Raw genomic sequence first — 27,875 nt, 5'->3', positions numbered from 1 at the left:
TTCCATATTTATTATTTATTCTATTTCAGGCCCCACCTCCTCCTCGCACATTTTGACCAGCTGTTATAAATCAAGAATATGTGCAAACTACTTTGAACTGTTATATGAAAACCTGAATGCTTTGTGAACAATGCTACATATTTTTTTTGTTTATAAAATATAATAATATGCTTAAAAGTGGAAAAAGAAAAAGGTTTAACCACCCCGTAACAGGTAAAAACTGGACTCTTGTTGATGAGTTTTGAGATCAATTAGAATGCCCACTGAAATAATCCATAGTCCGGCAGTTCTGCCCTTCTTCTGATTAGGAAACACTGAAGCCTCTGGTGCTCCTGTCCTGTTATGTCCAGTGTGGATCTCTTCATTTCTCCCCAGAGTGCATTTAAAAAGAAAAAAACAAAAACAAAAATTCTGAAAATACCACCACCACCACCACCCACTGAATTCTGCTATACTCAAGTACAGGTATGGTCTCTGTAATCAAACCCCCAAAAAAAGGTCTTGCACACTGTTAAGTCCAGTAGTTGCCTGTCCAAATCCAAGCATCACAAGAAAGTTCTTTTGCTAATGTTGCTGTATTATTATTTTTTTCACAAGGTCACCCACAAAGGGCAGAATGAGATTAGAGTCTGCAGGGAGCCTGTTTTCATGTGACAGATGACTGTCGCAAGGACAACTGTGATTTCCTCTCTGAAGTTACATGTCATCTCCTGCAAATCCGCTCCCTCAAAATTATCTCTAAGGAAATCCCAAGCAATGCTTTGCACATCTTTGAATGCGTATGTGGGAGCAGATGGTTCAGGCCATGACGAACTCGGACTTCAAGTCAGCCTTTACATCGGGCTTCCACACTGAATCGTCAAAGTCCAGGTCCAGGGAGCCCTCGCTGGACATGCTGCTGTTGCTATTGCTGCGTCCCGCCTTGCGGTTGGGCAGCCACTGATAAGGAGCCCGTTGGTCCCGCCTGGCCTTCCTGCGCAGACGCTTCTGCTGCATCAAGAGCTGCAGACGTTCCACCTTACACCTGGTTGCGCGGTTCTCTGTCTGACGTATACGATCACCTGGACACAGGAGAGAAGAGTAGAAAGACAGTCAGGTATTTTTCTTTACATAGCAAATGTTTTTTTGTTTTTTTTTTTAATTGTCTTCTCTCTTAACAGCTCTGGAGGAATGGGGGGGGGGGGGGGGGGTGTTAATATGTGTGCCTGTGTAGCTGATGATAATGCTAAAACATGCTAGGCTCTTAACCTTGGCTCACAAATGCACACAAACACACATCCACCATTCACACAATGTAACATTGGAATCTGGTGGTTAACCTCCCCCACAGAGTATAATTAGCCTCCACAGTGCTATTTCATCCCCTTATCAGTGAATGGGGGAGACCTTCTCAAGGCTGAAATACCTACTAGGGTCAAAAAAGATGCAAACCCCTGACAGACATGATACTTTCTGATAGCTGCCTATGATATTTACAAACGTAATTACCCATGGCATGCTTCAGTGACTGGATTTGCTCCTAAGTGCATTTCTAGCTGTTGATGTGCCTATAGGAGAGTCTAGTCTCAAGGGAGCGGCCTTGCATTGCACCGTGAATGCTTTCCTACACCAGCCAAGTCGAGTCTAATTCCATTTATACGTATATTCAGGGCCTCAGAAGGAGGGGAAAGCAACCGCAATCTATTAGCTAGCTCCATTAGTATCTGTCTGGGAATTAAATAATTAAATAATGGGCTAGAATGTCAATAAACCGAAGCACAGTGGCCATCCCTGCGCCTGCTGCATGCACCGCAACACACACACACACACACGTTCACATCCGTATTTGGGTACATCATGTATTCACACAAAAATACATACACAATGTGCACACCCGTGCACTGAACTACACACAGCTGCACACAGTCACAGGTGCACAGACACACACACACACACACACACACACACACCCCAACAGCCGCAGTAGCTTTTAACGTGGATCGATGGCAAATTAAAAAGACCTATTGATTAAACCTTAGCTCTAGTGCAGCCATCCATCTCGGGTCCAGGACAACGCTATTGGCTTTCAATAGAAAATGCAAGCGAATGGAAATTGTAAGCAGGGAGAGAGACGAGAGGAAAGCAAAGATTGTTTTTTTTTCTCCCCCCCCCCTTCCATTTTTTCTTTATTATGGCTTTAGCTTCCTACTCTCCACTCATTGACCTTACCCCCCCACTCCATCTATTCTACCCCTTCACCCTTTACACACAAGCACACAGAAAGCCCCTTTTCTGCCCCTCCCTCTTCCAGTTCTTGCCCCATATCTCCCTAGAGACAGCTAGGTGGGGCAGTGTGAAGAAGAAAAAGGAGGAGGGGACAGGCAGGGGACTGGCGGTGGAGGTGGGGGTTGGTGGTGTGGGTTAAGGAATTCCTACCCCAGGGGCAAGGGGGATAGAGAAAAGGGCAGAGGAAGAGGGTGGAGGGTAAAGGATCAGCCGTAGGTGTCAGTTTTCCAAATCGATTGTGCCCTCCTCTGCTTCCCCCCCCACCCCCTTCATCGGAATGAATTCCGGACTCTGTGTGGGCTTAATTTACCTCTTTCTCTCATTTGCTTATCGGATCGAGCAGCCCAGAGCCTTTTCTCCAGCAATAAATATTCACCACTGTCTACCAGTGCATACTAAAGTAAACTGCCACTAAGCAGCCTCAATGGTGCTTTTTGAAAACAAAGGATGTGAATAGCGGCTCAGAGTTAACAGAAACATGAACGTCTTCACACAGCCACACAGGCAGACTTGGTTTTTCCACTTCCTGTCAATATGTTCTGTCCTGATATAAATGTATGTGTGCATCCAGATGCTCTGTACGCTGTGCGTGAGGGCAATGTGTCATCAGCAGAGAACGGGGGGGGTACACCACAGGGTGGGTGGGGGATATGGGGGGTGGTCTTCTACATTAAAGCCATTGTTCTGCTGCCTCAGCTCCATGTGACATCCATATATTCTGCCACAAGGCTTTGTTACCTTTCTGGTCCCCCTTCTACACCTTCTTCCCCTGCTCTGACTAGTCAAAAGTGAAACCGCCCTTCAGCTTTGTCAAAATATGGCCATAAACAATGAAATGGCAGAAAGCCAACACATGCCCACATAGAAAATCTGTTTGTCTGGAGTGTCTCTGTTTAAATCCTGCCTGTATTTCACCAAGGTAGTTCCTCAGTCATGATTTTGTTTTTTCTAAAAGGGGTAATTTACCAAAACGGCTCAACAATATGAAAGAAAAAACAAAAAAAACAAAAACACGTGCGTGCACGCACACACTCACACACAGAGAATAAAGGGCAGTTTGGTGGTGAGGCAGGAGGTCTTGGCCTTTGGCTTGGCAAGAGCTCTGGGAATGTGCTTGGAGCTACACTAAGTGTGTGTGTGTAGCCATTCATCAGCGTCACTACCGGAGCCCTGGGCGGCTAGGCCGGACACAGCTGGCCGCAGGGATCTCCAGACTATGTTTATGACACTAGGGCTATTATTAGGGCTGGCTAAGAAGGACAGACTATACACACACACACACACACACACACACACACAAAGGCTGGCCTGGAGCCTCACTGCAAAGACTAGAGCTTGACGTGAGCACAATAACCTTGGAGAACCCAAAGAGGTGACTAAAAGACATAGGGAATGAATTGTAGAGCAAGAGAGAGAATCCACTCTCGTACACAACCCACCGTGGCACAGAAAAGACGGATGAGGAAGCAACTACAGATCTTTTCTTAGACACAGTGGAAGATTTCAAACAGAAGATGGGTCAAGGGCACCCAGAGGAAGGAAACACCAGGCTCTTTTCCCCCCCCCTCCTCTCTGTTTTTAACCACTCCCCTGCCTGCCTTTCACACTAAAACTCAACCTGAAGCAGCACATTTCACCCTCCCCAAACTCATCTCCAAAGACTTTGACATAAGCCTTGTAGTAAATAGAGTGGGCACTGCAGAGAAAGGCAGAAAAAAAGACAGAGAGATAGAGAAAGAAGGGGTGATCTATGAATAATCGATGCGTCAGTTTTCCTTGCCTTTGAGCCCAGCCCAGCAACACAGCAAGGACTGAGATAGGGAGCAAACAGGAGGGAGGGTGGGAGGAGTAGGTGGGTGGAGGAGGAGAGGCAGAGGATGGAGAAAGAGAAAAAGAGAGGAGGGGCTGCAGTGTGCAGGACGGAGAGGGAGATTAAAGGAGCTTCTCCTTTTATTGATTGTATAAAGATTGGCCTTCATTTGCAGTTGTCTTATTGCTGTTGTTTGTTTGTTTGTCTTGATAAGTCTTGTGATCTTGCAGAGAGAACATTGTGTTTGCTCAGCATCCAGGGAACCAGGGTAGAGAAGGAGGGGTGGACGGACACAGAAAGAAAGAGGAGGGAGACAAAGAGAAAGAAAATCACATTGCAGCAAAATCACTCTTGGTTTCTTTTAGCATCCCTCTGTGCTTGTTTGAAGCCAGTCTTCATTACAAGTGGGAATAATAGTGGCACATTTAACATGCAAAAATACTGTAACGATCCTGAATCAGAAAGTAAATTTGCCTTAACCCCTTTATTGTGTGGAAATAATATATTAATAAACTAGAATAGAATTCAACTGGAAGATTGAATTCTATTCTATTGAATAGTGCCACTCTGCCACTATTGAACATCACTAATGTTGCACTTTTTCTTCCTCTTTTACCTGGAGAGGGTATAAATTAGTGCTTCTAACATATGTATTCAGATTAAATGCTCCGCATCTCCCTGACCTAACAAAGTCAAGCAGTAGCTCAAAGTCTGCAGAGCAAAGTTCAGCCGTAAAACCCAACCCATCTGGAAATAACCCACCCAGCTCTACTTACTAGAAAGCAAAAATTAAACAAATCGGACATATTCTTAACCAACCAATCAAAGTGGAGCTAATATGAGCACTTTGACAGCTGCTGAAAGGGCACTGACAGCCCTGCAGGGACGCAAGCTCTTCAATGACTTTTAGACTTCATTTGCATTCTCTCTCTCTCCCTCTTGCTCTCCTTGTCGACAATGAAAGGGCACCTGATGTGCTTGGCTGGCTTTGCTAGGTATCTCTGTGCTGTGCTGCATCGCTGGGGCATTTGTTGCGTTACTGGTGCACGTGTGTCCCGGCAAATGTCTGTTTGTGACGAGAGGAGCTAAAGCCTGCCAGTGGATAATGCGCCATGCCTCGGCTAAGCAGGTCAGGGTTTAAATACAGGACGCAGTGGGGTTAAGGGCAAAGACTCCTTCTATGCGTGTCCCTCATTCTCTGCCACCCTCCCTCTTCCTTTGGCTTGCGCAGTCCCAGCCTGCACAAAGCTAACATGACCTGACATGTCAAATCGAAAGGGGTTAGGAGGTGGTGAAGGGATGTGGAAGAGACACAAGAGAGGAAGGGGGTTCGGAGAAGCTTCCAGAGCCAACTTTGCCCCCGCTTTGCCCCTCTCTGTGTGCCTGAGCTAAGCCAGCTGCAGTGGGAGTGAGACTAAAAGGCAACCCTATAATCCCATAGCCCTCCCCTCTTTTGTCCCACAATGGTTCAGGCTGGTGCCCTCTATACTGCCCCTGTCCCTGGCCCCCACACAAAGGGTTAGACTGGGCAGGGGGCTAGTGGGATGTAGGGGGGATGCTGGGGAAGTCCAGCCTACTCAGCAAAGGAATTTAGCTAACAATCAACCTGTCAGGCCATTCTAAAACCCTCCTGTTCAAATTCAACACAAGTCCTGGTCTAAAAAAAGCCCTAGAACTCAGCAATACTATATAGCAAAACCATGAAACCAAGCTAGTCGTCACAGCCTTTAACCAGGAAATTTGTGATGGAGTGTGTGTGCATTTTTTTATTTTATTTACGTTCCTCTTCTTCACCAAAAGGTAAAGGCTCTCAGGAGACAGAAAAGCTTTGTGACATTTTCAAGAGGCTCTCTCAACCCAAGTTTGATTGCGCACACATATTCAGGCAGCTGGGAAGCGCAGGCTTTTTTCCTGTAGCTGAATGAAGGCAGGTTTCTGTGAAGCAGAGTTAAGCTGCGGTGTTAAGTCCAGTAAGTCTTGCATCAGGTGTCGGCTGATAAGACCGACTGAGACCGCTTAGTCATCGGCATATTTAGAACACCAACTAGAGCAGGATACAAACAGGCACATAGCCCCTGTTCACACAACACACCAGGACAATCATTGTCTTAACCAGGCTTAGTTGGACAGGTCACCATTCAAGGCTTTCTGGAAGTGCATATTGTGAGCAGGAAGTTGGTTCAGGCCAGTTAAATTGGAAAATGGCAGTAGACAGGCTATTCTTTCACTCTTTGCCTTTGGTTAATGAGTGGACAGTTGGTGGACTGACGGACAGGATATAAACACCCATATGATGAATGAATGGAGGCTTAGTGTTGTGGTTTTAACAACCCCCATCTTCCGTGTTGTCCCCCTCCTCCTCTCTCTGGCCTCAAGTTCACAAAGCAAATTCTTTTCAGAGCTGCATTTTGGAATAAATCTATTTAAAGGCCAAATGAACACAGACAATGTATTGATGCACAACACAGACATGGAAAAAGAAGGGGGTGATTAGGAGGAACACAGAGAGATGGATTTTACAGACTGTTTTTGGATAGCAAATCGGGGTGGGGGCAGTGGCATTGGGCTGAGCGGAGATGACGAGAAATGACAAGACTGAAGAGGGAGAAGAGGGGTAGGATGGGGGTGAGTCAATAGGTGGGGGCAGTAAAGGAATGGTCTTTCCTGAGTTAGGAAAATAAGCTTGTGTTATTCCAACTGTTCACTGAACACTTGTAAATGCACTAAGGGTGATGCAGTGAAATACTGGACATTCCCAGCGAGTCAGTGTTTAGAAGCGACAACTGAAATCCTTCATTCTGCTCACAACTAAAGGTCAGAAAACAAGGAACAAAGCCAGCCTACAACAATAGGTATGTATGCTCTTGCTTTTTCCAAACAGAAGAAAACATTAAACATTAATTAATAATTTCTACAATCCTTCCCACAAGACAATTCTACTTACGCTGGTAAATTTTGTGCAAATTTAGCAGCTCATTGAAGACTAGCTTGAGATAAGGAGGCAGAGGACAATGATGTTTTCCTCAGTGCACTCACGCCAAGCTTACAATGCTGACTGGATGTTATCAGCGCTGGACATCTGTTTGACACACAACATCCTGTGTCGCTGTAAGGAAAGGAGGTTTTAAAACATCCCAGCCCAGTCCTTAAATGGCATCATCTGAACTCTACACCTGCCTCGACCAAACTCTCGTGGGTATGTTGAGGTCTATACATGCCCAAGCTGCAGCCCGTATTTAGGAGGTAGGCTACATCACCCCAAACCTGTTCTAATATAAACACAGCCCAGCCCAGGCTTGAAGGGGTAAAACCTATCCCCTCAGCTCACAAAGACAAAAAGGCAACTGCATTGCCTGACAAGTGAAGCCTGACTGAACAGGTCTGGAGAAGCTAGTATTGCATTACTAAGAAGACCCCCCTCCCCCTCCGCTTTCTTCCTCTTCTCTCATCTGCTTCAAAACCTCCAGAGACACATATGCATGACTGTTTTTGTTCTTTAATCTGACTTTTCTGTTCTCGCTTTGTCAGTATTTTAGAGATGAAAATAAGCACTTGAAAACAATGATGTAAAAGCATCCCAACAGAACTGAGCTAAACATGATGTGATATGAGAACAGAAACAGAGACAAAGATAACAATGAACTCTTCAGTAGGTTGCAAGGCAAATGCAGAACTCACTGACAGGGTTCTAAATTGCATGCAATTTTACACACATATGCACACACACACATTCCTCCAAAGCTGTGGCAACTGCAGGAACATCTGCTTCATAAGGGCTTCAAGGGATGCACAATGACTTAATGTGTGAGGGGGTGTTTTTGTTTGTGCTCATGACATGTTTGCATGTGCAGAAGGGGAGTGGAGTGGAGTCACTCACCAGGGGGTTTGCACATGCGAATCTGGCTCTCGCACTGCACAAGTGGATGCAGAGCTGGAGGAGGGCTGCTGGCGGGCACAGAGGTAGCTTTGGCAGAGAGGCCCGTCATGCCAGCAACTGGAGGGGAAGGAGGCGGCGAGGGGGATGGGGAAGTGGGCGAACCACACTGCGTCTGGTAGCGGAGCTGGGTGAGGGAGGGGGGCATGCCCTGGTAGTGGCGTGTGGCGCTCAGGAGGTCATTGAGGATTTGCAAGATGGTCCCAATATCCCGTCTGGGACGCCCATTGCTGTCCTGGCAGTTTGGGTGCAAAGTGCCTGTGAGAGGAAGCAAAACAGACCAAAATAATATTATAATTTTTGCGTGTTATATTTCTTTGTATAATGTTTGTATATCATTTGATTTTTTTAAAAAAATTAAAACATTTAAAACTGGCATGCGTACAAGTCTAAAACAAAGGCCCAACAGAGAAGAAAATGTTAAATTTTGTCAAGTTCTACTTAGAGGCATCTTAGAACTGGATCTCACTATGTGCACAGTTGATGCTTAAAGTAGCAATAAGTCATAAGTCAGTAATTGCAGCTCTGTTTTCTTACCTGAAAAAGTCCCTGAGAAGACTCCGGGAGCATGGTTGACAAAGCTTTCAATGATGGCGCCGGGTTTACGGGAGCGTGGCGAGGAACTGGTGCCACTGTTGGAGGTGTTGGTACTGCAGTTAGCCTGAAGGGGGGAAAAGAAAAGTGTTATTAAAAGAGCATAAAGTGAGACCAAAGCATGTTTGAGGATACAAGGGCATATGATCTATTACAGTAAAAGCTGTGAAAACTCAAAATCACTGTTTCAGGAGCTCCCTCAGTGACCTTTACCCTTTACCTCTGGGTGTAACTACCATTTGCACAGTGTAATTAACCTCTGCAGTTAAGGCTGATGGTTATAAGAAACCTCAGACAACATGAAATTTAAGCTTGCTGCCATGCCATATAGCTTAAGACTTAAGGTATTTGGTTACTTTACTGTGATCAAACTAAAGATGGTCACCTCACAACTTCACTTTGGCTTAACATGGATTGCTCAACTGACATCTGAAAGCGAAACTGAAACCCCAAGAAAGCGCGTTGTGTGCGTATGCATGTCTTTTTGTCATGCATGTGAAAGCCTGATGAGGAATAGCCATATCCGTTTTCTCACTACTAAACTGGCCTGTCTCCTTGTTTTTCCTGTAGTGAACCATCTCTCCCACACAGTTCGCTGATATTTGGTTACCATTCACTATTCAAGGAGGTACAGAAAATATAAACAGCACATTGGGTTGAAGAACAGAAGTAAGTGTGTTTCTGCATGTGTGTGCAGCTGTTCATGAAGTTATCCTAAGGTAAACAAATGAGCATAACGCTGAAAGTTAAATGACAACACCAGAACACTTTTGCTCCTATAATTTTAGCCCACTGCTCTTTACCCTGGGAAGACTGAGGTCATATGAATGCTGTGTTCTCATGGTGTACGCATGTGCTGGCTTGTTTGCATGCATTTGGGGAGCACAGTGTACTCCAGTGATGAACAAATGTACTGTGGTTTGGACACACACACACGCAAAATCACGTGTAACGCTTCTCCAGAGCTGACTAAACCACGGGTTCACCCTCGTGCTACAAGGATGTCCCATTAATCTAATTGATTTAATGGAGAATGATTTAGTTGTGAGGATGGCACTTGGGTCAAATGGTCATAACCCATCCACTCTATCGTTCTCATGGCAGCCCAAGTGCCTGTGTCTTTCTTATGTATTGTAAAGATGTACCTACTTTTACCACTGAACCCTTTTATTTGAGAAAATAATATAAGACAATATCTTACCAATCCTATGCTGTGATTGGCTATTATTAAAGAAAAAAAAAAAAAAAAACACTACTTGGAAGAATTATAAGAATATTTTCTTGAGGCTTACCTCAGGGCAGAGGACTGGGGCTACAGGGCTGACCTGGCCGATCTCGTGGCTGGGTTGGCCTGAGGAAGGCTGGTGGTAGTGGTGATGATGGTGGTGGTGGGGGTGGTGGTGATGATGAGCGGGCGAGCGGAAAAGACCCCCAGGGACATGGGATGGGCGAGGGGAGTGTGGTGGAGGAGTAGGGGGGCTACAGTGAGCAGAGGAGGGTGACTGGTGGTACATGGGAGGAAGGGACTGGAGGTGTGTGGAGGGCAGGGGAAAAGAAGGGGATCCTGGGGAAGAAGGGGAGGAGGGGATAGGGTGAGGATGGGACAAGTGGGGGCTGGGGTGATTATGTGGATGCTGGGGGTGTTGATGAGAGTGCGGGTGAGTGTGGGGAACCCGGGGCTGTCCCTCCGAATTTCCCCGGGTGATGAGGTGCCTGTGCTGGAGTTGGGGACCACCGGACTGCTGCGCTGCCAGCTGGAGCTGGACAAACATCATGTGATCACCTACACGCAGCGCCAAGGTGAGGGGAGAGCGACCAGACAGGAAGTCACTGACCTATTGATAAAGAAAGGGGAAAAAGGGTTAAGTGATTCAATGTCTTTGCTTTTATGCAAGGTATCAACACAGCTTAGCCAGATGACAAAGTCTAACTTAATATATGATGCTCTATATCCAGATTTAATGACACTCTGGCATTTACAACTGTTCACTGTAAAAAACTATGGAACTAGAAAGGCTCCCCATGCATACAGACTTCCTTCTTAGTAAATGAACAATCTGGGCCATGGATGCCAGTTACAGTGCACACAACAGCTCTTTGAGCTACCCCTCTCACAGAGACACAGACACACCACATAAGCTCATCGTGCAGTCAAACACTAGTCTGTAATAGTCATCTATTTACTTCTGTTGGCGGGGAATGGATAGGGAGGCCTACTGGAAAACGCACACATACACACAAATAGAACCCACTATTCCTTGCTTCCCATTGCCACTCAGTCCGTTCTTAGTCAGCAGGGTTATTCAGCTCAAAGACAAAGGCCACCCTTCTGTTTGGCCCATGGCCTGAAAAATCAGTCCCACGTTTAGGAAATCCACCCCGCCTGCATCTCAAACACAGAATAGTCAATTGTCTGTGAATCTGCAGCAGATCAGGAAAGGATGCCCATGTTTGGAGCACTGGCAACAGCTAACTGGAGCCAAGTGTCGGGGGCCTTCAGTGACCCACCCAAGGCCTGGATGGACACACACACACACACACACACACACACACTAACAAGTACAGAGTTGTCACGACTCGGCTGGAATATTCGTGCTAAATAACAAAACCTCTCTTGTCATCCTCCTGTATGCCTGTGGCTCTCATGCTGTGTATTGTGACTTGCTGCTGAAGTCCAAGCAACGAGAGTCTGACATGTATTTATTTACTTTTTTTCCCCCCCCAAGTGAGTGTGATTCAGGAGTCACAAAGCTTCAGTGGGTCTTGAAGACTCAGCAATAATGACTCAGGTTCTCCCTAAATGGAAACAAGCAGAAATGGCCAGCACTAGCAAATACAAAGTGGCGCTCCTGTCCAAAAAGATTTCAACAATCACTACCGCATGTGTGATTTTAGTCCCCAGAGAGAGAGGGAGGACGGACAGAAAAGCAGAACAGAGCACAGGGATAGATGTATCTAAATAACAAAGCACAGAAAATAATATATAAAAAGAAAAAAAAATTCTGAGCAAAGGGCTTATATTTGGAGTGTCCTTGTAAGATGCTCGCCTGTAGTTAACCCTCTGAATCACCAGGCTCTGCCCTCCATCACATCTCTCTCTTTTCTTCTGCTTATTTATTTCTCTATCGACCGCTGCCTCTCTGTTGCCAGGGTGACCTTTGGACATTGGTATTGACATGATGTGGAAAAAGAGGATGAAGGGAGAGGAGGGGCAGGTGAAAGAACTAAGGGGTTGGGATGATCTGATGGCTAGAGCAAAAATCGGAATAAAATACGCTGCTGGATAAAGAGAAACTCAAACTTCTCAGAATGTAAAGTCAGCCACTAATGATTTATTGACAATCCACACTCACCACGATTACCCCAACGTGGTGAGGCGATACGCTCAGCAGGCGCAAGGTGGGGTGTGAAGTGAGGAGGAGAACAGCGCAGGGGGCTACATGTGACATCGCTAGGAAACTCCGTACATAAAAGGTCAGGAGAAGAGGTGTGCATGTGTTTGAGACCTAATGGGGAGGCCTGCTCCAAAAGGTGGGTGGGGGGAGAGACAGAGATGAAGAAAAGACCAGAGGAGGGGGAGGAGACAATGACTGTGTCTGTGACTGACAGCTGTCAAGAGTAAGTGTCGACAGCTTGTCAACCCACAACACGCAGAGCGGCATGCATACAAATCGAAAGCCCCAAGGGAGATCGTCAACCCAATGTTTAGAAGGTGGGGGGGAGGGGGGGGGGGGGGGACACCCCTGTGGGTATCCGTTATAGACCTCTGATCCTAGATCCAAATATATTCGGGCTGAGTCGACGTCCAGTTCAAACAGGTTACATTTCACACTTCGCGTCAGAATCCTGTTTCCAGGAACCATGTGAGATCAGTTTTTACCTCCCTGCACAGATCTGATTTTATCTGCAGAGAAAATGCAACTGCTGCTAAACGGATACATGTTGCTCAAATTTACGCTGTGACATGGAGGGGGAGGGAACGACCACCATGACTTCTGGGTACCTCCACAGCTGGTCAGAGTGAATGTCATAGGGTCAAAATTTGCATGAAACCAAAGGAGACTGCAAAGCTGTACTTCTATTTCTTTCCAAGAAAGGAACATCCAAGACGCCAAGAGCCAAGTATGAACAGGATCTTTGCTTTATCACTGTTTTTCTTTGTATACAAGCACATGCAAGAAAAAGTGAGAGAAAAAGACCAACTGTGATGACAGCAAGACAAACAGAGAGGAGGCTTGATTACCTTTATAATGACTGGGGTGGATTATTCAAAACCACAAGACAGAATTCATGTACTCCTACTTCCCAACACCACATAGCAGGTTTTAAATTAGCCTGCGAAAGAAGCAAGCTCGCTTCCTCACACCTTTTTTCCTTCTTTCCCGCCTCCAGTTGATTTTTGTCACTCCAGGTCTCAGAGTCTCAGTCGTTGACTCATAAAGTCAATTTAGAAGTTGCTCACACAAACCTTCACATGTATATGAGAGCTAAAAATGTGTGTGACCATGTGACTCATATGGGGTCTCCATGCATACACCACCCACCAGAACCTCTTCTTTTAGGCAAGAAATTAAAAGGCCACAAACCCACACAAACACAGACATCTCATTTGCAGGGAAAATGACAGGGGACATCTCAACTACTATAATTCCATTGGACACTCTCATATATTTGCGGTTAGCTTTGAGAAAGACCCAAATTAAACGTTCAGGTGTGGAATTCCACTCGTCCAAACCAAACAGCTACATCACTTTCATCTGACACGCCGTCTCCCTGACAATTCCCGAAAAGGAGGGCGAACAGCTTGTGTAGCTGGGAGCCGGGAGCTGTGGAGTGGAACACCTGAAATAGGGCCCGTTTCCTAAGGGAAGGGAGGAGGCGGAGGATGATACAGTGCGCCCTGCCTGCCAGAGGCTAGATTGGCGAGAGTGATCATGTAACAACAAGCCTTTTCCAGACGGACAGAGACTATGAGAGAAACAAGGGGAGGGGAGAGCGTTAGAGAGTGCATATATATATATATATATATATATATATATATATATATATATATATATATATATATATATATATATATATATATATGTGTGTGTGTGTGTGTGTGTGTGTGTGTGTGTGTGTGTGTGATGGGGGGTGGAGAGGAAAAGGGGCACTGATTTGCTAGAAAGCTGGCTAGCAAATCAATCCCAGAGGTCTCGGCTAGAAGCTCAGCTCCAGTCCAAACATGCCTGTCTGCTCTCAGGAGCACAGTCAAGACAGCCAACGTGGCTGGCTACCATTGACGTCAGTACAAACACCAGATAGTGCTTTGTGGAACATCACAGGAAAACAAAAAAGCGCTTCATAGCTTGTCTTTAAGTCTGCAACAGACCTCCAATTCTATTTCCACCTTGGTCTTTGAAGGACGCTGTACAAATTCCAGTCCTTTATGAAAGCAACTTATGAAGGAGAGTCATAGGACAAGGAGAATGGAGACCCCGGGTTTTGTCAAGGCAGACAGAAAGAAACCAGCACTCCAGTGTTTTCATTATATTGAAGGAGCAGTATGAGGAGTTCATGCCTAACAAATAAGGTGTGCATTTCCTGACCGCAAACATAGTTGATTATACTCACCAAAAACTGCACGGATAAGCTTATTTAGCAATATACAGGTACTGAAAAATGGCTCTTCCATCTAGTAGCCGTCAGACCCACCTCTCTAACAAGTGACCCCAGAAACAGTGCTCTCAGCCATTTTGTTTTAGTTGTTGGGTGTCCAGGAGGTGGGGTTTGTATGATACTTTGGTTGCTATGCAGTAATGGGAGAGAATATGATAAGGGGCAGCTGGGCGAGGAGGGGTGGAGACAAGATGGAGGAGAAGGAGAAGGGGGGGATGGCATGAAAAAAGGAGGGAACAAGGATGGTAAGGGGGGATGGGGATGCTGGCAATGAGGGTAAGGTGTCAGAGTAGTAGTGGTGGTGGTGGTGGGTGATGAAATATTCAGTGAGAGTGCGCCTCTGGCTCCTTCCTTCTTTTTTTTTTTTTTTTTTTTCCCTTTCGACATCTCTGGCTGACAGTTTTATTTATTGGGGTCCCTGTGGTTCAAGGAACTCATTTGCAGTCGTTCTTCCTTTGCACACTAAGCGAACTAAGGAAGGGAGATAAGGAGTGAGGGAGGAAGAGAGAGGCTGAGAGTCTAAGGACGGGTGAAGAGGGAGAGGGAGGGAAAGATAGAGAGTGCTGCCAGCACTGAGCTGACATTCATGAACAACTGAGCAGCTTTGTGCTGGGGAAAAGAGGATAGAGGATAGAGGATTGGAAGGCGGGACGGGCGGGGGAGGAGAAGGAGAAGCTGCGAGAGGAGGAAGTCACTCCTCCAGCCATATTCTGGTTCCAGTGCAGCTGCTCACCTGCCGGACAGCGAGGTGGAAAGGTATGGTTCAAAAACTGCTTATTAACCCTCCTATCGACCTAAATGTTTTGATCGCACCAGGACGCTATTGATAGTCTTTGGGTAGACACGCACCAGCTAAAGATGCAATGAAAGGCTCTCAAAAGAGAGAAGGAGAAAGAAAAAAAATCAATGACTTGCATCATCCCCAAATCCTAAAGGCAGAGGGGGTTGAATCTTCAAAGGCACCATTAGAAAGATAGGCATCTGTAACAGTACCTGATAAGAAACAGAGGGGGGTAAGTGGAGTAAAAAAGGAACAGCTGGCCATCATAGAATATGATCGGCTCCATGAAAGGAGAGATCAAAATGGCAAAGTCAAGACGATCGGGTTCCTGCAAAAGCCACTCCTTACAACTAGCCAGAAAAACTGAGCATATTCACCTCTTAGTCCCCAGCTATCAAGATCCGGTTTAAATCAGGCAAGCAACACCAAAGCAATCTTCACTTACTCGTTTCCCCCGCTGTTCACTTTCCTCTCACTCTCTTGAAAGCCATTTACACCAGCTGATTAATACAATTTAATCAGGATCCTGTTCTGGCAGAGAATGACTTCACAGCATTTTCTGTACCCGGTGAGACAAATTTGTGGATAGTTGGGAAAAACAACATCATACGAAGCAGCGGCAAATGAAAGAAGAAACAGCATCACATGTTTCTGAGATAAATGAAGTGGGTGTGGGGAAATTGAGAGATAGGTATAGAAATTCTGTGACAGATGGAGGAACGTTAACAGAAAGACGGTAAGTAATTGCAACGGTGATCGTGCAAAAATGATGCCTTTTTTTTTTTTTAAAGACGTTTCTCATTTCCTCATTACGTTTTTATAGGAAAGACTGAAATGACCTGGCTCTTTTGAACCCTGCACCTCTGCCAGCAGCACCATATCCCTAGTAGCACTGGCTTCATTAGTCTTGGTAGTGGCTATCGAATGTGATATACATGGCCTCCATCCTCCCACACAGTAGCCCCACTAGTCACGATGCCTGCTACTTGAATCACAAAAGCACTGTATCGCCAGGGAATGGAAAACAATGACGGTCACGACTCCAAAATGGAGAAGTAAGTCTCCCCTGGTCGCTCAGTGAGGAAACATACAAAGAGAAACATTAAAAATGGATGTTGGCACATGCGCACACCCACAGAAACACATGCATCGAGATGAATATACATAATAGGACAATGAAATTCCCTGCAAATCCAGCTCCCTTTTGACTGCCCCACAACACACCTTGATTCCCTCCACCCATCCCAGCACTTCCCCTCCCACTATGCATTTTAAGCATCACAAAGGGGATTACACAGGTGCAAAAATACTGCATGATCAGCCTATTAATGCAATTTTCAAGGCCAGGATTTACATGAGCAGGGACTGAAAAGGCCTTTAGATCAGCATTGTTTTTTTATTCCATGCACGATTTGATTTACACATTCAGCAACAAAATTAATTTCTGTAGCTTTCATTTTAGGTTACAATAAAGGAAATTTCCATTCTAAAGAGCAAAGATTCTGTCTCTTAAGCTGCATGCATATAAAAAGCCTTAATCTCAATAGTAGTGAGAAGGACAGAGAGCGCTGGGGGATGTAAGAGGGGAGGAAACCCTTCATATTGACCAACAGGCAGACTTGGTCATTCTTCAGTTCCTTGCGCTCCCAAATCCTCAATACAGTTACTCTCCAATGATTTCCAGTATTATCAATCCTACTGATTAACTGACATCAATATAAGGTGATGTGCAGGGCGCAGGACTGCAAAGAGAAACATATTGACCATTTGCATTGAGCTGTTTTACAAACAATTGTGTACATAGACACACACAGGTCCAAAGTTTGTCTTTAAAAAAAAAAAAAAAAAAAAAAGCACTACTTCTTAAATCCTCCTTTTCTAGTAGCACCTCTCCTCTTATCTCCATTTTTCTTCTATCATCTCATCTTCCCTGTAATCTCTCAACCATGTTAGCCTTCCTGCCCACTGTCCCCAACCAATAGCACTTAACTACACAAACACAAATACACATTACTGACTGACTTGTGCAAAGCTCCCCCTTTCTTTTCTCCTCCACCTGTCAGGCCCACTGTGGCAACCCCTGAGGGAGGGATAGCAGAGGAAATAAGGAAAGGGTGACCCTGAGGTGACTCCCCACAGATTGTTAGAGCCTGTTAAGTTTGCGTCTGTCTGCTTGTAGACACAAAGACAAAACCGTGCCGTATCCCGGCCAGAGGAAGAGGAGGAATAAGTGAGGGGGAGGAGGTAGTGCATGAGGACAGGAGGTGCTTGTCGCTGGGAGCGAGAAAAGTAGAGCAGATATGTAACAGCGTATTCTCCTGGGACATGTGGAATGGCAACACAGCCTCCTCCTGAAGCAGTCTGTGTTAGTGTTCAAGGCAAAATTTGTCAATCTGAAGCCTGCTGAGCCTCGCTCCAGCTGGGTTGCGCATCGATTTTAAAAACCAGTATGCACCACTGTAGCTGCACTTAACAGGATTTTGGAGTTTGAAGCCTATTAGGCCCTTCTTTACCCCCCCACCTCAGTACTACCACTAAAGGAACTAGTCATCCTAGGATGTGTCTGTCCCACAGGAACTGCTCCTTTAGAGCTTTCAATTTTTGAGAGGGGTTGAAAAGTAGGTGGGCACAGTCCTGAAAATTTTCTGAGCTTAATGCAAACTTGGCTAAATTCAAAAACAAGCCACTTAAAAGCTGATCTCTCAAACATCACCATCAGCAATCTAAAAATTCACCTTACAGAACAAACAGCAACAACTACCTTGGCTTGCTCCAATGCGGTCACCGTTTTGGTGTCACTGATCCATAGTTACATAACTTATATTGTTTTGGAACACTCAGAATTGACATTCTGAAGCTTACACAAAATTATTATGTCACTTCCAAGAGTCCGATGGAGCCCAAACGGCACTGGAAGGACTGATTAGGGAGAAGGTTTGGGTAAACGATTGTCCTACCTTGTGCCTAACATGACTTTTTGAAGTGGAAAGGCGACTAATCATTGTCTTATGTTTGTCAGCTGAGCCGGTGTGGTGTTCATGCTTTAGGATGGGAACAAAGAGGTGGCTGCATAGGGGGGGGGAAGGGCATTGGGGGTGGGGGTAGGGATGGTAAGGGTGACGTCTGGTTGGCTTTATTCTACCGTCAATGTGCATCAATGAGCAAATAGTCCCTGTGTGTTAAATGGCCACATAATCAAATTCTAAAATAGATCAAGAGCTGATGTTACTGCCTAAATGTGACTAGAAATGGTAAATATTGCTTTCACTACTTGTCATAGAAATATACATTTATTTTACAACTAGGCTCAGACAGTTTCTCATTCTCTCATCATGACCATAAATCCTCTTAAATATATCCTTTCAATTTGGTGTGTGTATGTGTGTGTTCCCATGTATGACTGCAAATATAAGCTGTACACACAGCCGCTATTTAGCAGACAGAATAAGAAAAGAGTAGTGAGTAGTGCAGGCAACTGTATTTTGATGGGCTGTCAGGAAGCAGTGGCTTAAATCAGCTTAGATGTCATGCAAAAAAAAGTCTAGGAGGATGCCAGAGGAGGAATTAAGGCAGCTATGATTGTCCTTGCTAAAGAAGTCAGCCATCACGGTCAAAGTGAGGCAGCTCGCCGGACTTGCAAACCACAGCACATTTAAATTATAGATCCCCAGGAGAGCTGCTAAGCAGAAACAAGAGAGGGAGGTGAAACATAGGAGATTGGAAAAAAATAGCATTTTAATCATTGCTGGGTAAGAACTTCCATTAAATGCCCCCCACCCCAAACTCATGCCACAAGAGACTGAAACAGCCCTTGGAAGCTGGCATGCGCTGCATGATTTGTTGACTAACAACCTGGTAGCTGAAGACTTCTTCATAATCCCGATAAAGGAGAAGACATACGGTGATCTGCTCAGTGCAGCTCGGAATCCAATCTGGAAATAAGACCTTGCATGACCAAAATATTTGAAGGGGTGATGGCTTATTAGGGGTCCAGGGGTTAACAACCAACTCTTGTATGCCTTTTTCTAAGAACTAACCCATACCTCCCTCAGGCTATTTTTGGTTGCATGGGCATATCAGTTATCCTGTCAGACACTTTTAAGGGCTAAGTGCATTGATTGATTTTTGATAGCCCCAGAGTTAGAGAGGAGATAGGAAATGAGGCAAAGCTTTTGTGTTCCTATTTTTCTAATCTTACAAAGATCTGTAATCTCTCCGCAATCTATATCATTCCATTTCGTTTCATGAATTATAAAGAAGAATCAATTTCTGTGGATATAAACACACTAAAGCAGCTTTACGCCTTTTTTGTGTTTTACTGTGACATCAATCTCCTGTTACCCATTATTCGTTCCGTACCCCGGCGTCAGATTACCATTTACAGTGAAATAAACATGTATGCAAAAGTGGTGTATGTGGTAACGTGTGGTAAGCATTTCATGAGAAAAACGCAAGCACTTGACTCATAACGAATCTAAGTATAATAAGGTTACGTGGACAGGGAGATACACAGGAAGACAGGCAGAGTGAGAGATCGGTTCCTCTGGGTCGGCGGTTGAATTATCATCTGCCTCTAGTGAAAATGACAGTCACTCTTGGCTACCCAGCAAAGGCGTACCACATGATGGGCAAAGCTTGCTTCCAGCCTACTTACAGTGTGACATACACACACACATCCAGTAACAGACACGCACACATCCACTTACACACACCTACACACATGCAGTCATCTGCTGTCAGTGCTACGAGATGCATGCTGAGTTCTCTCTGTCACACACGCACACACACCAAGGCTAGGATTTCCACCATAAAATTATCAGCAGGGCAAGAAGCCATACTGAACCACACTCTGCTATCACTGAGCAGCCCACATCATCGGATAATTATTCCACTAAACAGCGTCGGGCAAATTCTTCAGGATGTAACCGCTGTTAAGAGTTCAGTTAACTCCTTACATCAGTGTTATTGTTTCACCGTCTTGTACCGTTCTGACATCAGACAGTAGTGCATCAGTGATACACTTACGTACATCTCAGTGTTGCCCAACTGTACAAAAGGAAGTGGATCTGAGTCAGTCAGTCAGCTGCAAAATGTGTCATACGTCACACTGTTGTCTGCGAGCGCTCAGCCTTATCGCCTCTCTTCTCGCTCGGTTTCTCTCTGTGGCCGGCACGGAGTCTTTTTTAAACTTCACACTCACTATTGATCATTTTGGTGAGTCATGCCGCTCTGACTCAAATACATACTGTACTTAAGCAGGCCCACAGAACTGTTTCACTGCAAGCACAGGGTGTAGGCCTCGCTTGGCCTGTGCATGCACACTAGGCTTCCAGGAACCATGTGCTAATACTGAGTGAGAAGACTGTCATCTGATGATCCAGCACTCTGTTTATGAGTGAGTGAGACTACAATCAGTCTCCATGCAGCCACAGCACACTTCCTGGAAACTCGCCTTTGCGTGTGTGCGCTCGTGTATATGTGCCTGTCAGTCAAGACCGTGAAATACAGAAGGAGCGGAGAGAGATTATAGATACAGGCGTAAACAGAAAGATGGAAGTAAGTGCTGGCCCTCTCAACAGCACATAAGTTCTTCTTGAGTGGTGTTCGCACTAGCTTCCTACAGGGCTGTGCATGCTTGCACACGCACGCACGCACGCACGCACGCGCACACACACACACACACACACACACACACACAGTATCACAGATGTTACTAGGATACAGGAGGGTGTTGTTGCTTATTATGTTCTAGCAGCTCACACTGGTTGTCTAGCTTGGCTTGGCTTGTTTAAGAGGCTGAGATTAGACAAGCAAAGAGGCTTGCGCAGCCGGCTCATCTCTGCCATATCTGGGTGTTGCTCTGTGCTTAACTGAAGCTTCCACCTTCTTTAGCCGTAATGCAAATATGCACACAAAAAATTTGGAGCTCAGTTTAAGTTGCAGGATTCCAACTTTGCTTTATCAGCCTTGATTTAGGCTCATCGGACACACACATGCACAGACACACATAGATCCTTACCTGAGTTTCTGTTAGGCTCTCCAAAGCTTGCATTACTGACTGTTCTGGTCTTGATGCTTGAGACTGCATGACAGAAATAAAATAAAAAATGTAATATGTGTAATTTTTTTTTAAGTTCATTCTTTAGATTTGAACTCCAAACTAAAATAAATTCACAGCAAGCTGAATCCATACCATTAATCCTGCTTCAACTGTTGGCACAAGTGTTAACTTGCTCCCATCCGAGATGCCTAGATCCTGGAGTTTGCCTGAACTTAGTCGCCTGCAGGGATTGGGGAGAATAAGATAATTAGACTGTGCTGACAATATATTCTCTCTTCAGACATACAAACACCCTTCAGCCAGGGGGTGCAGACGGACATCAAAACTATTTTGGAAAAGAGCTGTGGGTGTAAAGCTCCACGAAAGAGAAGTATTGATTGCACTGTCATATTTCAATTTCGAGTATAGTGGAGCTTGACAAGTGCTTGCAGTGGATATTTGGCACCACTGGCACTTGCCTAAGTGGAGGTAAGAATTTTTTTTTTCCTTGACAATATCAGTTGCACAAATGAGGAAGAAAAACTTCATGCTGAAACCAAAACCACAGCATATTAAATTTATAAATGAAAAGAATGGCAAGTACTAGAATTGCATGGACGCCGTTCTTAGCCAAACTGTTACGGCTCTGTCAGTGATTATGAAAGTTAAATCATGTGATACAGAACACATCACATTTCCAGGGCTTTACTGCTTGATGTCCAGTACAGAAGAGGAATGCTTGCATCTCAGAGCCAAATGCTATGCAAGCATTCACACCCGTTTCTGCCCGTTTGCCTGCTTTATGTTAGTGAAGGATGTTTAGGGCAGTCTGGTCTGGAGGCATGACCCAAATCTTATGCCACGCAGCTGAACAAAGGCAGTCAGCCCCGACTTGCTGTAGGTCTACAGTTTAAGGCGCAGGAGGGGATTAAAAATGGGGTTTTCAGGTTTTAAAGGATGATGTGATTTATTGGGTGATTACAACGGGTGGGAGGAGATGGGGGCTGAAAACAATGCTGACTGTTCGCATGTACTAAAGCCCCCCCTTTCTTTTTTGCATAGCACCACCTGCACTATTGTGAGCTCGTTTAACCTGTGCCTGATTCATTTCATAGCTTCATAATGCTTCAGGTTCTGGTTCGTTTTGAATAATAAAGAGTTTATCTATTCTCTCACACATGCAGCTCTGCTTAAACAGCAGCGTTTTTCAAGCCCTCGCGAAACTGGCCGTCTGATACCTCACACAAACAAACTGCTGTTATTCTCCTGAATCTGCTGGCTATTGTCATGCAACTGCACGCTCACATTCACATCCAACCACAAGACATATCCACCTTCGGTTCAGTACCAAGTCACGCATGAATAATGCACACCTGTGCAGTAGCAGTATAAATACAGTCAAGGTTAGCACTTCTGTGTGACTTTATTCATTAATGTGTAACATGTTTGACTCACACAGCATTAGCAATTCAGTCATGCTTCAGTTTTTATAAGAAGGGGGGACGAATCAATGCAAGTCTGCAGATTGCATGTCAATACTGTTCCAGTGACTGGTGAGTCCCAGCCCATAATTCCAATATTGTCCACCCCCATGGTCAATAGTTTCCTTGAACGTATTGATCACCAAAGCGGGCATACCTTTGCCTCCCGTGAGCTTAACCAGTTAAAGTGCAGTTTGGAAAATATTACCTCAACCCAGGAGGGTGGGCGCACCTAAAGTCGGTTTGTGCACATTTTGAACTGCGGACTATCCTAGACATTACGGCTTATGATGTCAGCGTCTCAAGTACCGGTTGGCTCTTTAAGAAATAAGTATGCGTAATTATTGTCCCTATCCGAAAACACCACGTTTACTAAACACGTTCAACTGCAATGCATTTCTTTCGTGTTTACTCACGTTTCTTTGTGTAGCAGAGCGAGTCTCTCTTTTGGGACTTTGAGTCTTTGCGACAGTCTCCTCTTCAGTCCCTCCACGGTCTCCTCCAGTGGCAAGGAGAGCTCGAAGCGTGTGCCGGTGGTGGAGTGGATGTACAGATTCATGGAGGGTTCCGTCGGGACGGCCTCGCAGGACGAAGCCCCGCGACTGGTGCAGCTTCGGGCGCTGGGATGCTGGTCCATCCGATAACCTGTGCTCAGAGAAGGGGGGAGACAAGACGAGCAGAGCCGGGGAGTGAAAAGGGTGAAAAGAATAGTGAAGCAGATCCGTCGCTTCCACTACAGTCCCTTGATCTCCTTGCAAATCAAAGGCAGCATTCAGAGCTCTCTCTCTCTCTTTTTTTTCCTTCCTCTTGGTGCCCCCTTTTTTTCTCTCGCTCTCCGAGAGTCAGAATAAAACCCAGTCCGTCGTCTCTCCGGTCAATATCATGAGAATATCCCCCGAGGAAATTTAACTACACAAGCGTCGCGTTTCCCTTTGTGTGATCTTTGTCTTTGTTGCGCTTTCCAGCGTGCAAGCAAGTCTTTCGAAATGCTACATAGACGGGCAAATGCCACACAGAAACGCAAGTATGTTGTCAGCAAAAAATGGCACGGACGCTCATTTACGCAGGCAGTTACCTTTAAAAAAAACAAACAACCAAACAAACAAAAAAAATGTCTGAGAAAGAAAAAAAATGTATAACAACAAATTCCTCTCGGATGTTTTATGAGCTTTTTCGGGCTTTGGATGATGGGACACGCGATCCGGAGCTGCAAAGCCTCTTGCGGCTGTAGTAAAAGGCTCTCCGCTGCGCACTCATACCCACGGCAGCCCCACTGAAATATCGACAATGAACATTGTCACAAAGTATCCCACTTCCACCATCGATAAAGTACGCCCACAGCCCCCGAGGCCGTCCGACCAATCACAGGAGAGCTCCTTCAGGACGCCGATGACCTCAGCCAATAGGAAGATGAGCTCGACACCCACGTGGAGGCCAAGCGAGTTTAGGCCATTCATAATAAATTACAGCACAGTGCAAAATATGCAACAGTATCACAGTATACTCAAATAAAGGGCTACACCGAGGGCCGTGTGCCTCTACAGCTTACTGGAAGCTTTAAAGACAGTCCCCGTAAAAATGACTTGTTTTTTAAGTTAATCACGGCTGAATCATTCCTGAATTCTCGTTTCACGAGATACACCAATTATAGATAATATTTAGAGACAAATATGATGATGAGTGCATCATCTCTGGAAGTACCGCCTGTTTAAAGGGTCTCATCGTGTGGGAACTGTGCAACAGGCTGAAAATAGCGATCATCATTAATCCCAAAAACGCCTTTTTTGAAGAGATGTTTGACAGCAGCACACAGTGTGAATATATAACTGATTGCTTAATTTAAGCATATGTAGCTCATCATCAACTTTTGACACCGTGAGAGTAGATTTTTGATCAGGACTCGCTTTATTTCCCTTATATTTCCCGGGTTACTTAACCAACAACACCAACTTGGACGTGGCTATTTTTAAACCCTTGGCATAAAGACCAGATCCCTCTGCTCCAAGTTATCAGATGTACTGTAACGACATTAATAGTGCTGACGCCACCCTCTTTCCCCCTTGACCTCAGAAGCAAGCAGGAACCCTTCAAGTGATCGCGAATCTTACGCTAATCCACGCTGGACACGAGTAGGTTATTCTCGTCAGGTAAGCTGCAGTATATGCATGTAACACAGACTTCGGACTGCTGCTGCACGAGTTCTCAAGTCTGAGGTGACCAATAAGCGCCCTGAGAGCAATATCCCTGAGAGAAGTAACCAGAGCAACTCACAAAGAGAGACTGACTAAGAATATTTAAATGACCATAAAGCCTACACAGCGAGCTTACCTCTGCAGTTTCTTCAAACCTAAGTAGGCACTTTACCATAAAAAAAAAAAAACATTAAAAATACTCGGTCGCCACCCAGTGGCAACGGAATCAGTTTTCACAATGAAAGCATGCAAACGATTCATAGTTTACCCCTGGCATATATATATATATAAATATATGTATAAATAGGTTACATTTGGAACATGCAGTTTTTAAAACCTTATGCATTAAAGTATGGCAGCTTTTACTCGTATTGAGTACGACAGTCACCATAAAGCAACGTTTGATAAGATTTGTCGTTCTCCTTCTAATCTGAGATAATTACCAACGACTTGCTGTCTTCTACTAATTATAATTTACAGGAACAATGACATTCTGCTATCGTCAATAAACACGACATTAGGCTGTCCCTCAGAATTTACGCCCAATTGTCTCATACAAGCAGCTGACACGCTTCTATCGATCCGCAATTGACTCGTCTCTAATCAATTTCTCGCCAACACATAAAGCGCGTGTCAAACTTTACTAACACATCACCCGTAACATAACGTACAGATCAGTCGTAATAAAAAATAAAGTGAACTCACCAAGAACTGTGGCGAAAACTGTAAAGCTTCGCGGAAAAGTCTGCTGCGTTCCCGTCTCTTGCCCCAGTTTTGGCATGTAAAGTAAACCCACACAGCGACAAAACTCTGAGATAAATCCAGACACTTGAATATCCACAATAACGTCTCAGTAAATTCTCTGGTGGCCCCGTGCGCGTCGTTACGCTGCAGACCCGGGCTCGTCAGTCCTGGCCAATAATGGGAACAGTCAGGTCCCGAGATGCTTTCGTGTATAGTCAGATCACCGGTGTCTTACTTGGTGATAAGAGCGTAGTCGGAAAGGTGAGACTCCTCTTAACTGACGCTTCTCGGATATGGGTGGAGAGTAATGTTCTTCTTATGTCAGCATGTCATTTAAGGTGGCCTCGTTTCCCTGCTGCCACCAAGTCCAACTTGCTGTCGTCTGTGGGAAAGAATGCGTCTATAACGCAATTCTTAACCGATAAAGCTATCCAACTGTGTCAAGCACAGCGGCTCCCAGCAGCAGGAACGACTTTTAAAGGTAGCATACACCGACAGAGACACGAAACCCGGACAGCCACTGACCTACCACCTTAAAAAAAGAGTCAATGAAATTAAATCTTTGGCGATATTGGAGGTGTTGCCAACCTTTGACGACATAGAGAAAATGTCACCGGGCAACAGGTAAACACGCTCCCTGGATACGACACACGTACGCCGATAAACAAACACCACTGGTCCCGTTTGAGGAATTAATGCCCTGCTGATAACCTAATGCGGATTCTTGAAGCGCACAATGTACAAAATGACTGTTTTATACAAGAATGTAGGAAGTTTATTCTACGGGCTGCTGCTCTTTGGAGCAGAGACACTAAGACGTAAAATCGGCTAAAGTGTAATAATAAACTAAGTGTATTCAAATTGGTAACTATCCATTTATCTAGTTGCTTTTTAACAACTATTGAAACTCATTATTCATAACTGCCTCTTTCATAATGGTATCTTATTAGGTTTTATAGGCTATTGTTGCTTGTAATTATTGGATCTAACTCTAAATCTATTGATATAATTTTACATAGGTAACTTAAAAAACATATTTAAAGTCTAGGTTGGCTATGGCTTTTAAGATAAAGGAATTGAAGTCTGTTTGAAGTGAAAAAGAAGGAAGTAGACAAATTAGTTTTTAAGTACGTGTGTAAATTTACTTTCCACTAGTGGATGTTGATATTGGTAGATTAGGACAGTCTGCTTTAATATGTCTGCGCAGTGATTACGTCCCTATGGTTAGAACTGTGATAATGATCACAATGTGGTCCACCTCAAGGACAAGACATGTTTTGCAATGTTTCACTGACACGGAAAAAAGAAAAGAAGTGAAAAGAAAAAGCCTGACTCTGCCATCAGAAAATACCTAAATGCACCAATCTAGAACTGTCCTTCTTTTCTGCTTCAGGACCAGCACAGATTGTCTGTCTGATTACAGAGACACACTCCCACTGTGCAGGGGAGGCTGCGCCCCACCAGCATATTATCACAACGTCTGAGACCTGAATCATCATCGTGTGTGTGTGTGTGTGTGTGTGTGTGTGTGTGTGTGTGTGTGTGTGTGTGTGTGTGTGTGTGATAGAGATAGAAAAGGCTGTTGTGTTCAAAAGAAACACTGGTATTATCTCCGAGAGGCTACATGAGCAGACAAAGGGGCCTGTCTTTGCTTGGCCCCAACAGCTCCCTCTTCTTCCTTATCTGTCTCCATCTTGTTCTTTCTCTTTGGAAGATGCTGACTCAGTAGAGCAAAGTGAAAGGAGTTGGTTAAACTCCCTCACTAACTTGAAACACAACCCTTTGTTTGGGTCAAACGCTTCACTTTTCAGCTTGTTTTTACGCTGGACTTGATGGCAGCTGCACATTAATGGATCTGTTTGTACATGACTTTTGGTGAGAAGGAGCTAATGTGCGCTGATGTTTGTCACTGTGGCCGCTTGGGAGTTTAAGTCCTTCTTTCAGGCATGAGATGGCTCGGCTGTGCTCGTCAGCAGGTCTGGCTGTCAACACAGCTCAGGTGATGCAGAACATTCTGACCTCTTTGCCCAAATTAGCCCTGGCAGTTGAGCTCACAATCTGACATGTTTGGTGACAAAGGTGCAGCTCTCTCTCCAATCTGGATCTTGGCTTTGTTTTATAAAATGGGAGGTGTTTTTTGTTCTTAAAAAAATTAAAGGGCATGTTTTGTTTTTCTTTAGTATCTAGAGCAGATCATTCGTTGAGTATGTCATTTATTTTGATCTGCATCAACTAGTGTAGTATCTTTCCTCATTCTATCTTTGCTAATGTGACAAATCACAATGTGATTAAGTGAAAAAAATGCATTAATGCACGAATTTATCATTGTGCAGCCTAAAAGCCAAATCTGTTACACTATATGCCGCATGTTGCATT

The 27,875-nt window shown here is 44.9% G+C and overlaps 1 protein-coding gene across 1 annotated transcript; it reads right to left on the bottom strand.

Annotated features, from left to right (window-relative positions):
* Positions 1–25,883, bottom strand: midn (midnolin). The gene is made up of 8 exons (XM_026157682.2): positions 25,461–25,883; positions 22,980–23,208; positions 21,236–21,323; positions 21,062–21,124; positions 9,896–10,438; positions 8,547–8,670; positions 7,953–8,267; positions 1–1,061 (listed from the first exon to the last, which is right to left on the bottom strand). Exons 1-8 carry the CDS (start codon positions 25,534–25,536, stop codon positions 799–801), a joined length of 1,701 nt encoding a protein of 566 aa, XP_026013467.1. The 5' UTR covers positions 25,537–25,883; the 3' UTR covers positions 1–798.
* Between the last annotated feature and the right edge of the window lie 1,992 nt (positions 25,884–27,875).

The sequence above is a fragment of the Astatotilapia calliptera genome, chromosome 23 (assembly GCF_964374335.1).
Source record: "Astatotilapia calliptera chromosome 23, fAstCal68.1, whole genome shotgun sequence".
NCBI lineage: Eukaryota > Metazoa > Chordata > Actinopteri > Cichliformes > Cichlidae > Astatotilapia > Astatotilapia calliptera.
Note: the sequence above shows the minus strand (reverse complement) of the source record. Positions and strands in the feature narration are given on the sequence as shown.

Bases quoted from the DNA above. Each gene is read 5' to 3' on its own strand.
- midn (XM_026157682.2), bottom strand. From the start codon at position 25,536: ATGCCAAAACTGGGGCAAGAGACGGGAACGCAGCAGACTTTTCCGCGA. The intron at 23,209-25,460 runs GTGAGTTCACTT...CTCTGAGCACAG, and splicing joins AGTTTTCGCCACAGTTCTTG to GTTATCGGATGGACCAGCAT. The intron at 1,062-7,952 runs GTGAGTGACTCC...TCCTGTGTCCAG, and splicing joins TCGCATGTGCAAACCCCCTG to GTGATCGTATACGTCAGACA.